The following is a 14133-nucleotide window of genomic DNA, read 5'->3' on the forward strand; positions in this document are numbered from 1 at the left end:
GGTAATCAATCTTACATGAGCAAAATTCCTTTTGATTATTAACAGCTATGTGCTGGGCTGTAGGACTGACCAGAAGCTTTTTGACCCAAAGATTAAGTCAGCAAAGGAGACATGCAATATGAAGGCATAGATGACACTTTTTCATTCAGTTATAAAACCTTTTACTCATCTAAATTTCTTTTTACTAAAGTATCATTGATGTACAATCTTAGGAAGGTTCCACATGAACAACAATGTGGTTTTAACATTCACCCATGTTATCAAGTCCTCACGCATGTCCCGCCCCATTGCAGTCACTGTCTGTCAGCATAGTAAGATGCTACAGAGTCATTACCTTTTACTCATTTAAATTTATCTCCAGCTTCTTCCTAATATGAAATAATAGCTTCATCTATGCTCTTTCTATCTCCATGCCCTTATGTTTTATGTTCTGTCCCACTCTTGCCAGAAAACTGAAGTCTTTCACAGCCATATTCCTTCCCCGCCACAGTCTGATTCCTCCCCCATCTGCTTTTTCATCATGTTCCATTTATCTGTTATCAATTCTCAAGTTTTATTGCATTATAATTTGCTTGCATGTCTGATACCACATTTAATTGTATCCTTCCCAAGGGCAGAGATTTTTTAAGTTTTTATTAGAATTTATTTTTTAGAGCAATTTCATATTCACAGAAAAATTGAGGAGAAGGTATAGAGATACCCTAAATACCCTCTGCACCCACACAGGCACAGCCTCCGTCACTATCAACATCCTGAACTAGAATGGTACTTTTGTTACAATCGATGAACCTACAGTGACACATCATTATCCCCAATGACCATAGTTTATATTAAGGTTCACTCTTGGTTCTGTACATTCTATGGGTTTGGACAAATATATAATGACATGTATCCACCATTATCATATCATACAGAATAACTTCACTACCCTAAAATGCCTCTGTGTTCTACCTATTCATCCTTCCCTACCCCCATCCTCTTGCTAGAGATTCTTTTTCATTCATCCTTCGAACATAATATCTGGCACATAGTTGTCCCCAAATAAATGTTTTTAGATGGGTTGAATGTATGAAAGAAGGGACAAATTGGGGAGAATCAGAGCTCCTTTGTCATTGTATTGATGACTGATGTTTTGTCTGTTTCAAAATTTACTCATACTATGCTGTGCTACTCAGAGACCACCCCTAAAAATTACTAACTTTTTGAACCCTGCCTGTTTTTAAGATGCTGATTCAAATGCCACCTTACTCATTAAACCTAAGTCAAGAGTGAGCTCTGGACACTTTCAAGACTTATTTTATAAATGATTTATTTAATTCAATGTGTCACACTGATGTTTTTTTTTTTTTTTTTTTTTTTAGATAATTATTTTTTATTGAAGGGTAGTTGACACACAGTATTACATTACATTAGTTTCAGGTGTACAACACAGTGATTCAACATTTATATACATGATAATTCTAAGTACCAGCTATCACCATACCAAGTTGTTACAATATTTTGACTATATTCCTTATGCTATACATTACATCCCGGTTGCTTATTTATTTTACAATTGGAAGTGTGTACTTTTTCTTGGTTGTTGTTGTTAGGGCATCTCTCATATTTATTGATCAAATGGTTGTTAACAACAATAAAATTCTGTATAGGGGAGTCAATGCTCAATGCACAATCATTAATCCACCCCAAGCCTAATTTTCGTCAGTCTCCAATCTTCTGAAGCATAACGAACAAGTTCTTACATGGAGAACAAATTCTTACATAGTGAATAAGTTACATGGTGAACAGTACAAGGGCAGTCATCACAGAAACTTTTGGTTTTGCTCATGCATTATGAACTATAAACAGTCAGTTCAAATATGAATACACATTTGATTTTTATACTTGATTTATATGTGGATACCACATTTCTCTCTTTATTATTTTTAATAAGATGCTGAAGTGGTAGGTAGATACAACATAAAGGTAGAAAACATAGTTTAGTGTTGTAAGAGAGCAAATGTAGATGATCAGGTGTGTGCCTGTAGACTATGTGTTAATCCAAGCTAGACAAGGGCAATAAAACATCCACATATGCAGAAGATTTCTCTCAGAACAGGGGGGGTGAGGTTCTAAGCCTCACCTCTGTTGATCCCCAATTTCTCACCTGATGACCCCCCTGCGACTGTGCCTGTCTTAGGTTGTTCCTCCCTTGAGGAATCTTACCCGTCTCTGGCTAACCAGTCATCTTCCGGGGCCATACAGGGAAATGTTAAGTTGGTAAGTGAGAGAGAAGCCTTATTGTTTGAAATGGTTAGCTTTTTATTTCTTTGCATATTTATGCCCTGTGGCTTCTATGCCCAGCTTTTGTCTTGAGGTATCTTTACCACTTGGAGGAGTTATGATACTCGGTAAATTTGATATGAGGCACGAATTCTATTTAAGAATTCGTTGTAATTAGGAAGGAAGAAGAAAAGCTATAGAAGTAGCAGGCGGGAGAAAACATGGGAAGATTGATTATTTCTTTGACATATCTTCTTGTAGAGTAACTTCAGCATGGATAGGTTTTAAACGACTAATTAAATTGTGCAGACACATTAACATAATAGGAATATAGTTACCTAACCAAAGCATACCTGTAATTACCAGCCATCTCCAGTGAAACCAAGAAAACCAGTTAGGCACCTTAGGCATTTGTGAAAACTTATATATGATATGGTGGATATTGTCCAACTGAACTTGAACAGTCTGAGAGAATTCAGATAAACTAGAACACCCCATTCCTGGGGACTGTTCATATCCCATATGTTCTTTTAACGATAAATAGTCTGTGGTTGTAAGATTTTGGAGTGCTACAATTTGCACTTCTCCTAATTCTTGGTTGAGTTCCAACAGTATAGATCCAGTCAAATTTGTTGTTTTACTGTATGCACAGGCCAGCTTAGATATCTCCTTCATTCCCATGGCAAGTCCAGGAGCTGGTGGGATGAGTGCATCTACAGCTGTAGCAGTGCGTGGATCTTTGTTGGGGTTTTTTGATGATCATCTTCTGGCATGAGTCTTCCCGAGAGTGCTGATGTTGGAAGTTCTCTTTCATATCGTATCTTAGTTCATTTTCGGGGTAGCCAAATTAGGCTTTGATCCTCTGTATAAACACAAACAGACCCTTTGCCTACACTTTTATATGTCCTTTATATCATTGTGTAGAACTCATTAGAGGTCACCACATAGGAACTGCATTTTTTTTTTTTAATCATTAATCTACACTTACATGACGAATACTTTGTTTACTAGGCTCTCCCCTATACCAGGTCCCCCCTATATACTCCTTTACAGTCACTGTCCATCAGCGTAGCAACCTGTTGTAGAATCACTACTTGTCTTCTCTGTGTTGTACAGCCCTCCCCTTTCTCCCACCCCGCTATGGATGCTAATCTTAATACCCCCCTACTTCTCCCCCCCTTATCCCTCCCTACCCACCCATCCTCCCCAGTCCCTTTCCCTTTGGTACCTGTTAGTCCATTCTTGAGTTCTGTGATTCTGCTGCTGTTTTGTTCCTTCAGTTTTTCCTTTGTTCTTATATTCCACAGATGAGTGAAATCATTTGGTATTTCTCTTTCTCTGCTTGGCTTGTTTCACTGAGCAAAATACCCTCCAGCTCCATCCATGTTGCTGCAAATGGTTGGATTTGCCCTTTTCTTATGGCTGAGTAGTATTCCATTGTGTATATGTACCACATCTTCTTTATCCATTCATCTATCGATGGACATTTAGGTTGCTTCCAATTCTTGGCTATTGTAAATAGTGCTGCGATAAACATAGGGGTGCACTGATCTTTCTCATACTTGATTGCTGCATTCTTAGGGTAAATTCCTAGGAGTGCAATTCCTGGGTCAAATGGTAAGTCTGTTTTGAGCATTTTGATGTACCTCCATACTGCTTTCCACAATGGTTGAACAAGTTTACATTCCCACCAGCAGTGTAGGAGGGTTCCCCTTTCTCCACAGCCTCGCCAACATTTGTTGTTGTTTGTCTTTTGGATGGCAGCCATCCTTACTGGTGTGAGGTGATACCTCATTGTAGTTTTAATTTGCATTTCTCTGATAATTAGCGATGTGGAGCATCTTTTCATGTGTCTGTTGGCCATCTGTATTTCTTTTTTGGAGAACCGTCTGTTCAGTTCTTTTGCCCATTTTTTAATTGGGTTATTTGTTTTTTGTTTGTTGAGGCGCGTGAGCTCTTTATATATTCTGGACGTCAAGCCTTTATCGGATGTGTCATTTTCAAAGATATTCTCCCATACTGTAGGGTTTCTTTTTGTTCTATTGATGGTGTCTTTTGCTGTACAGAAGCTTTTCAGCTTAATATAGTCCCACTTGTTCATTTTTGCTGTTGTTTTCCTTGCCCGGGGAGATATGTTCAAGAAGAGGTCACTCATGTTTATGTCTAAGAGGTTTGTGCCTATGTTTTCTTCCAAGAGTTTAATGGTTTCATGACTTACATTCAGGTCTTTGATCCATTTTGAGTTTACTTTTGTATATGGGGTTAGACGATGGTCCAGTTTCATTCTCCTACATGTAGCTGTCCAGTTTTGCCAGCACCATCTGTTGAAGAGACTGTCATTTCGCCATTGTATGTCCATGGCTCCTTTATCAAATATTAATTGACCATATATGTCTGAGTTAATGTCTGGATTCTCTAGTCTGTTCCATTGGTCTGTGGCTCTGTTCTTGTGCCAGTACCAAATTGTCTTGATTACTATGGCTTTATAATAGAGCTTGAAGTTGGGGAGTGAGATCCCCCCTACTTTATTCTTCTTTCTCAGGATTGCTTTGGCTATTCGGGGTCTTTGGTGGTTCCATAAGAATTTTTGAATTATTTGATCCAGTTCATTGAAGAATGTTGCTGGTAGTTTCATAGGGATTGCATCAAATCTGTATATTGCTTTGGGCAGGATGGCCATTTTGACGATATTAATTCTTCCTAGCCATGAGCATGGGATGCGTTTCCATCTGTTAGTGTCCCCTTTAATTTCTTTTAAGAGTGACTTGTAGTTTTCAGAATATAAGTCTTTCACTTCTTTGGTTAGGTTTATTCCTAGGTATTTTATTTTTTTTGATGCAATTGTGAATGGAGTTGTTTTCCTGATTTCTCTTTCTGTTGGTTCATTGTTGGTATATAGGAAAGCCACAGATTTCTGTGTGTTGATTTTGTATCCTGCAACTTTGCTGTATTCCGATATCAGTTCTAGTAGTTCTGGGGTGGAGTCTTTAGGGTTTTTTATGTACAGTATCATGTCATCTGCAAATAGTGACAGTTTGACTTCTTCTTTGCCAATCTGGATTCCTTGTATTTTTTTGTTTTGTCTGATTGCCGTGGCTAGGACCTCTAGTACAATGTTAAATAACAGTGGGGAGAGTGGGCATCCCTGTCTAGTTCCCTATCTCAGCGGAAATGCTTTCAGCTTCTCGCTATTCAATATAATGTTGGCTGTGGGTTTTTCATAGATGGCCTTTATTATGTTGAGGTACTTGCCCTCTATTCCCATTTTGCTGAGAGTTTTTATCATGAATGGATGTTGAACTTTGTCAAATGCTTTTTCAGCATCTATGGAGATGATCATGTGGTTTTTGTCTTTCTTTTTGTTGATGTGGTGGATGATATTGATGGACTTTCGAATGTTGTGCCATCCTTGCATCCCTGGGATGAATCCCACTTGGTCATGGTGTACGATGGTTTTGATGTATTTTTGAATTCGGTTTGCTAAAATTTTGTTGAGTATTTTTGCGTCTACGTTCATCAGGGATATTGGTCTATAGTTTTCTTTTTTGGTGGTGTCTTTGCCTGGTTTTGGTATTAGGGTGATGTTAGCTTCATAGAATGAGTTTGGGAGTATCCCCTCCTCTTCTATTTCTTGGAAAACTTTAAGGAGGATGGGTATTATGTCTTCCCTGTATGTCTGATAAAATTCCGAGGTCAATCCATCTGGCCCAGGGGTTTTGTTCTTTGGTAGTTTTTTGATTACCGCTTCAATTTCGTTGCTGGTAACTGGTCTGTTTAGATTTTCTGTTTCTTTTTGGGTCAGTCTTGGAAGGTTGTATTTTTCTAGGAAGTTGTCCATTTCTCCTAGGTTTCCCAGCTTGTTAGCATATAGGTTTTCATAGTAGTCTCTAATAATTCTTTGTATTTCTGCGGGATCTGTTGTGATTTTTCCTTTCTCATTTCTGATACTGTTGATTTGTGTTGACTCTCTTTTCCTCTTAATAAGTCTGGCTAGAGGCTTATCTATTTTGTCTATTTTCTCGAAGAACCAGCTCTTGGTTTCATTGATTTTTGCTATTGTTTTATTCTTCTCAATTTTATTTATTTCTTCTCTGATCTTTATTATGTCCCTCCTTCTGCTGACCTTAGGCCTCATTTGTTCTTCTTTTTCCAATTTTGATAGTTGTGACATTAGACCGTTCATTTGGGATTGCTCTTCCTTTTTTAAATATGCTTGGAGTGCTATATACTTTCCTCTTAAGACTGCTTTTGCTGCGTCCCACAGAAGTTGGGGCTTAGTGTTGTTGTTGTCATTTGTTTCCATATATTGCTGGATCTCCATTTTGATTTGGTCATTGATCCATTGATTATTTAGGAGCGTGTTGTTTAGCCTCCATGTGTTTGTGAGCCTTTTTGCTTTCTTTGAACAGTTTATTTCTAGTTTAATGCCTTTGTGGTCTGAAAAGTTGGTTGGTAGGACTTCAATCTTTTGGAATTTACTGAGGCTCTTTTTGTGTCCTAGTATGTGGTCTATTCTTGAGAATGTTCCATGTGCACTTGAGAAGAACGTGTATCCTGTTGCTTTTGGATGTAGAGTTCTGTAGATGTCTATTAGGTCCATCTGTTCTAGTGTGTTGTTCAGTGCCTCTGTGTCCTTACTTATTTTCTGTCTGGTGGATCTGTCCTTTGGAGTGAGTGGTGTGTTGAAGTCTCCTAGAATGAATGCATTGCATTCTATTTCCTCCTTTAGTTCTGTTAATATTTGTTTCAGGTATGTTGGTGCTCCTGTATTGGGTGCATATATATTTATAATGGTTATATCCTCTTGATGGACTGAGCCCTTTATCATTATGTAATGTCCTTCTTTGTCTTTTGTTACTTTCTTTATTTTGAAGTCTGTTTTGTCTGATACCAGAATTGCAACACCTGCTTTCTTCTCTCTGTTGTTTGCTTGAAATATCTTTTTCCATCCCTTGACTTTAAGTCTGTGCGCGTCTTTGGGTTTGAGGTGAGTCTCTTGTAAGCAGCATATGGATGGATCTTGCTTTTTTATCCATTCTATTACTCTGTGTCTTTTGATTGGTGCATTCAGTCCATTTACATTTAGGGTGATTATTGAAAGGTATGAATTTATTGCCATTGCAGGCTTTAAGTTTGTGGTTACCAAAGGTTTAGGGTTAGCTTCTTTACTGTCTTACTGTCTAACTTAACTCGCTTGTTGAGCTATTATAAACACAATCTGATGATTCTTTATTTCTCTCCCTTCTTATTCTTCCTCCTCCCTTCTTCATATGTTGGGTGTTTTGTTGTGTGCTCTTTTTAGGAGTGCTCCCATCTACAGCAGTACCTGTAGGATGCCCTGTAGAGGTGGTTTGTGGGAGGCAAATTCCCTCAACTTTTGCTTGTCTGGGAATTGTTTAATCCCTCTTTCATATTTAAATGATATTCGTGCTGGATACAGTAGTCTTGGTTCGAGGCCCTTCTGTTTCATTGCATTAAGTATATCATGCCATTCTCTTCTGGCCTGTAGGGTTTCTGTTGAGAAGTCTGATGATAGCCTGATGGGTTTTCCTTTGTAGGTAACCTTTTTTTTCTCTCTGGCTGCTTGTAATACTTTGTCCTTGTCTTTGATCTTTGCCATTTTAATTATTATGTGTCTTGGTGTTGCCCTCCTTGGATCCCTTGTCATGGGAGTTCTGTGTACCTCTGTGGTCTGAGAGGCCATTTCTTCCCCTAGTTTGGGGAAATTTTCAGCAATTATTTCTTCAAAGACATTTTCTATCCCCTTTTCTCTCTCTACTTCTTCTGGAATGCCTATGATTCTTATATTATTTCTTTTATATTGATCACTCAGCTCTCTTAAAATTCTTTCATTCCTGGAGATCCTTTTATCTCTCTCTGCATCAGCTTCTCTGCGTTCCTGTTCTCTGTTTTCTAGTTCATTAATGGTCTCTTGCATCTCGTCCATTCTGTTTTGAAGTCCTTCCAGAGCTTGTTTTATTTCTGAATTCTCCTTCCTTAGTTCTTGCATATTTCTCTGCAAGTCCATCAGCATGGTTATGACTTTTGTTTTGAATTCTTTTTCAGGTAGACTGGCTAAATCTATCTCCCCAGATTCCTTCTCAGGGGAAGATGTAGCAGATGCCGAAGCTGTCTGGGTTAGTCTTGTCTGAATCATATTTTTTTGCCTTTTCATGTTGACATGTGCTATTGACTGTCAGCTGGGAGGGCCAAAATTTTCACTTACTACTGGCCTTTCTTTACTGGGGCAACTGCGACCCCTAGTGGCTTGTGTTGGGTAATTGCGTGTAGAGTGGGTCTTTGTGTCTTGCCCGGCCGGAAGGGAGAAATTTCCCTTTCTGTGGGCGGAATTTGTCTCAGGCTGCTTCTCTGCTTTCGCAGCGCCCGGTGGGGTGATGGATGGGGGGGCTGCTTGACTGTTTGCCTCCGTGAGGGGTCTCAGAGCTGTTGCCCAGGGGGTTAGTGCACCTGGTTTTCCCTGTAATTTCCAGCTGCTGTACTGTGACCTGGGTTGTTTCCGTCAAGCTGTTAAGTCCCTGTCCCTTTAAGACTTTCAAAAAGCCCCCGCTTTTCTTTGTCACAGGGGCATCAGCTTCAGCACCCGCTCTGAGGTCTTACCCCCTGTTCTCCCAGTATCCAGGGCCCCCTGGGCATATACTGTGTCTGCGCTCTGGCCCGGATGGCTGGGGCTGGGTGTTCGGCAGTCCTGGGCTCCGTCTCCCTCCCGCTCTGCCTATTGTTCTCCCGCCGGGAGCTGGGGGGAGGGGCGCTCGGGTCCCGCCGGGCCGGGGCTTGTATCTTACCCCTTTCACCAGTCGCTGGGTTCTCGCTGGTGTAGCTGCAGTCTGGCCACTGTCCTGCGTCTTCTGGTCTCTCTTTTAGGGCTAGTTGTGTTTGTTGTATTTTCAAAAGTATATATGTTTTTGGGAGGAGATTCCCACTGTCCTACTCACGCCGCCATGTTGGCTCCGCCCACACTGATGTTTTTTGTTTCAAAAGCTTATGTCTGGATTCCCCAGTGAGACTGAATTATATTTTTATGTGGTGGGTAGTTTTCATCCCCTCACTTTTTATGAGCAAGAAGTGCCTTTATATATTATTACTTTAAATTTGGGATTGTAGAAAATGGCCTTAGAACAGAAAATTTTTCTGGTCTATAAAGAATTTGTAGTTCTAATCTCTTTTGCTTCAATTCAGCAAACTAGGACAGAAAATTATTGTGAACTAATTAAAAACATACAGGGAAGTAAATTTTTGCAGATTTGAGCTTGCAACAGTTTATATAAAAAGCTATAGAGGACTGCCAAATTGTTGTTAAAATAATATAACTTTTCTATGTGCTAGCAGGAGTTATTCATAGAACATTTTCTGTCCATTTTCAAGAATTTCAAACATTCCAAAACTGCATCTTTGATGTTATTTTGTTTTGATAATTAAAGAAGGAAATGTTACACATGTTGCTGATTTTAAAGTCATCTCTTTATTTCTCCTCTCACCCCCAATGCTGAATATGAGAGGATTAATTTAGATTTTTGAAATTTCATTCATTTAGTTTCGACCATATAGAAGTATGTTTATCCAGGCATGATAGTATTGTGTTTATTCACATTATAAAAACATTTTTCACAGATGTCAGCTTTTCATCAGGTTTAATTCACTGGAATGCTTTTCTATAGTTTAAGGGACTTCTGGGGAAAATGCTTTATGAAGGCTTGAATTTGGGTTTATTACTCAGGGAGAGACCTCTACTTTTAATAAAATCAATACCCATCTAAAAAATTATGGAGGAAAACTTAGCCCAATCATATAAACAAATTCTATTATTTTTAGTTAAGGTTAGACTTTGCCACTCATATAATAGTGTCAGTTTTAACAACTATGCTGAGTAATCTATCATGGATTGAGGAATAATACTCTTTCTTCTTGGAATAATACTATAGGGGGTGATATTTACCATTCTAAAAGAAACAAAGCATTCCATAAGCATTATATTTAAAATATGCAACCAAGAATATTCCGCATTATGAACTTATAGTTGATACCAGTTTTAAGTTGAAATCTCAATTCATGTTCACCAAAGTAATTTCAAGTCTTAAGCGGTAAACTGAGAGATTAGGTTCATGGCAGTTCTATTTTTATTCACAGATAATGCCTCTGAGGTAGCAATTACTGCTCCAGGAACTAGTAACCATAGAAACAGCTCTACAGGCCCAACACCTGACTGCTCACCTCCATCCCCCGACACTGCCCTCAAAAATATTGTAAAAGTCATTCGACCCCAGGTAAGTGCCCAGAATGATATCATCTGCACTAAATGTATTCTGTTTTTGAATCAGCACATGTACAGCACTTACACTGCAATGCTTGGACTATTTCATGATATGTAAACGACTTTAAGTCAAAAGAAGGAACTTGGAAGAGGATGTTTCCTTCCCTTGAATTCAGTTGATGATAGACATTGAAATCTGTATCCGCTTAGAAAAATGAATTTCTTTATTCCATGAAAAAAGTAAGTGAAGCTTAGAAAAATGACTATTTCACATCTTTCACCTCACAATGTGTTAATAATTATCCTTCGATCTGTTACATGTTTTCTGGTGTTTCCTGCTCTTTCAGTCCTCATCTCTCTGGACATGCTGAATTATTTGCAATCACTTCTCCATGTTCCAGCCCAAGTTGTTTTGACATATTTCCTTTAAATTCCCTATTCCTTATGGTTTCTAACTAATTGTGTCTGTGTTTGGTATTGCACCTCTCGTCACTCTTTATTTTTCTCCAGTGCTCATTTTCCTCCAGCTAGACTCTCTTTACCCTTTGTTCTTTCCGGTCCTGTCACTTGTCTGTGCGGGCTTCTTTCTCTTCCCTCTTCTCTTTCAGTTGGATTTCCCAGTAGGCGGTTTGCAGGCAAGCTTTAGAAATAACATTGGGACAAGCTGTTCTGTGATATTTCATTGAAAATAGCACTTATGAAGCTGTTTGCATTATATTTCTGCCAACAGATGGACTCGGAACATGGAATTGGTGGTGTTCTCCACCTGGCTCGTTCTGAATGGGCCTCATGAAATCCAGGAGAGGGAGAGTTTGGATCCAATTAATGCCATTCACCGTCTATTTAGATACATCATGTGAACCAATCTTTTGAGCCGATTTGTTGGACAAATATGTCTTTTTAAGACTGTTTTGGTCTTAGTGATGACTTGCTTAATATCTTACCTTCTCTAATACAACTTATTTTGGTCTATTTTTACTATGATCATCCTCATCAATAAAATGACATTTCAACTTTACATATCCACTACATACAGTATGTAGAAAATACTTTCATATAAATTGTTTCATTTAACCTTCATCAACTTCAAGGGAGTATATATTCTAGGGCTTATGAATAAGGATATTGGCACCCGAAGAGGCTAAGTTCTGCACCTAATTTAAAATGCCTTTCCCTTTCATTAGCATCATAGCTGCCTTCTCCATTCCTGCTCAGAGGTTAGAAAAATACTCGTGAGGTTGTGCGACATCTTTATGAGGATGAAACTTACAGGTTCATTGAGGCACAGGTAATACTTCACATGGTGTCCCAATATATGGAGGAGGAAATGTCTTCTTCCCTTCTGCCTTTGCAGGCAAATTTGATCTAGTCCATTTGTTTCAAGAAATAAACCTCACTAAATCCAGATTTAGATGCTAAATGTCACATTTATTATCATTGGTTCTCTTATTATATGAAGGTGTTTCTGGTATTAATTGCTGCTATGACATTTCCAGAAATTTTAACTATTTAGGTAGTAGATCATCCTATATATAAGTTAATGAAATCCATTACTAAACCTATTTATTTTTATGCCAACACAAATTCTCTAATGTAAACGCATTTAATCATTCAATGAATGAAAAACAAATTCCTTTTTAGATATCTGTAATCTGATCAACTCTAAGAGACCTTATTCTGTAAATCTTTAGACTATTCTATTTTATGTTAGTATATTTTGGTAAACTTTGGTGAAAACTAGAGATAGTATGAAAGCCAGAGATTCCATCTTGTGTCCATCCCTGGCTTTTGTCCATTATTAAATGTTTATGAAGGCAATGGACTCCACCTGCCTGTAACAATGACGGTTTAGGAAGGAAAAATGAAGTGAGAAAGTCAGGAAACTAAGGGTGGTGTCACTTAAATTAGAATCAGTGCAGCTCATAAATATACAGGTAATAGAACAGTAACACTAAGGTATATATTTGGGGAAAAAATATAACTTCAATTGGGCCCCTCTTCCTTTCACCTCAGACACTGGAGTGCATTATTTATTTCTCCTTTTGAGTTCTGATCTCCTGGGGCTCCTCATTCATTGTAGAGGGCAGGGAATAGAAAATTCAGTGGAAGTAATTGTGAGGGAGTATAGGGGTAGGATATGTGATTTCAGGGAAGGGTTTGGAGACTAGAAGACATGGATGGGGGACAGCTAATGGATAGAAAAGGGGACTCCCTGGCGTGTTCTGACAAGTCACAGGTGTTTCAGGGATGGAACATTTTTGAGAGCTAACTGTTTGAAGAAAGAGATAATTATTGGTTAGCTTATATAAAAGCCTATATTTTGATCACAGGTTTAGTCCTCTAAAGTGTTTGCTAATTCTGGCTTTCTGTGTGGAAATTCAAGAAATGTGAAGTTAGATTGATTTGTGGGTATTCAAACACATTATTTTCATTTACAAATTAGAAATTAATAACATGGTTGAAAGGATCATTTCACTCTTAAATCTGGTGATGAGCTTTGAAGTATAAAGGCAACTTTATTCATAAATTAACATTTCTTCGGGCATTAGCAGATGTGCTCAGTCTTATTTTAGGAAGAATGGTATAGAATCGATGAGAGAGAAAAGCAGAACTTTCATCTCATTCACTGCAGGCACTGCTTCAATAGAACAAATTAAGTTGTTTACCATTTACTACAAGAATGCCTTTATCTAGTCTATTTTCCATAACTCTACCTGTAAATAGAGAATATCTACTGTAACCAAGGAGTCCTTCTTTTCAGGAGGGCCGATGTTACATTGCATGTGTTTCTGATCAGTTGTGTGAATTACTGGGAAGCAGGCAGTGCTGTGTTGAGTTTGATTTTATCAGGCGTGTTGGTTAATTCCTAAGTCATAGATGTTAGTGCTTCATCCTGGGTTTGCTCCTTTCACCTTTGCTTCTCTGGGCACGTTGATGTCATAAAATTCTCCAGATTGGTTTCATCCCCGGACAAGTTCGCTATGGATTCAGTGTGACCAAAGAAAATGACAGCAAAACATTCTTGGGGTGAAAGGTTTATACCCAACTTTATTTCCAGGTGGCAGGTCAGTCACTAAAATCCTGTTCACTCAGAGCGAGTCTGCATGCAGCAAGCCAGTCTCTGCCTCTGGGACCCTCTGTCCACACAGCCGTTCTCTGGGCTCCTCTGTCCCCACAGCTGTCCTCCGGGCCTCTCTGCACAGTTGTCCTGCACAGCTGTCCTTTGGGCCTCTGTCCTTGGTGCTGCCACCACTCCAGCCTCTGCTCTGCTCTCCTGCAGCCTTGCAGCCCTGCCACCATGTTGCGCCCAGAGCACTGGGCAGAGCTCTTTTTATAGAATCAACAGCCATGTATTGCCCACAGGTGTACAGTGAGCTAGTCAACCACCAGGTGAGAATCCTGGTCACAGAAACTCTCATTTTATCCACGGCAAGACACTAGACTTTCTAATTATTTTAATTTTAGCCCTTCTGATGGATTTGAAAAGATTTCTCATTATGGTTTTAATATGCGCTTTCCTGGTAACTAATGATGTTGAGTGACTTTCCTGTGGTTATTGCCCATTCTTATACCTTCTTTTGAATAGTGCCTTTTCAAGTCTT

General features: G+C 38.8%; 1 protein-coding gene across 5 annotated transcripts in view; it reads left to right on the forward strand.

Annotated features, from left to right (window-relative positions):
• The window catches only part of ANKS1B (ankyrin repeat and sterile alpha motif domain containing 1B), a 1001987-nt gene that overhangs the window by 397431 nt on the left and 590423 nt on the right, over positions 1 to 14133 (forward strand). For all 5 annotated transcript variants that reach the window (XM_036891074.2, XM_036891080.2, XM_057486481.1 and 2 more), the window contains exon 11: positions 10408 to 10544. In XM_036891074.2, the coding sequence (XP_036746969.2) occupies positions 10408 to 10544 (137 nt within the window). The remainder of the gene's footprint in view (positions 1 to 10407; positions 10545 to 14133) is intronic.

The sequence above is a fragment of the Manis pentadactyla genome, chromosome 10, assembly GCF_030020395.1.
Source record: "Manis pentadactyla isolate mManPen7 chromosome 10, mManPen7.hap1, whole genome shotgun sequence".
NCBI lineage: Eukaryota > Metazoa > Chordata > Mammalia > Pholidota > Manidae > Manis > Manis pentadactyla.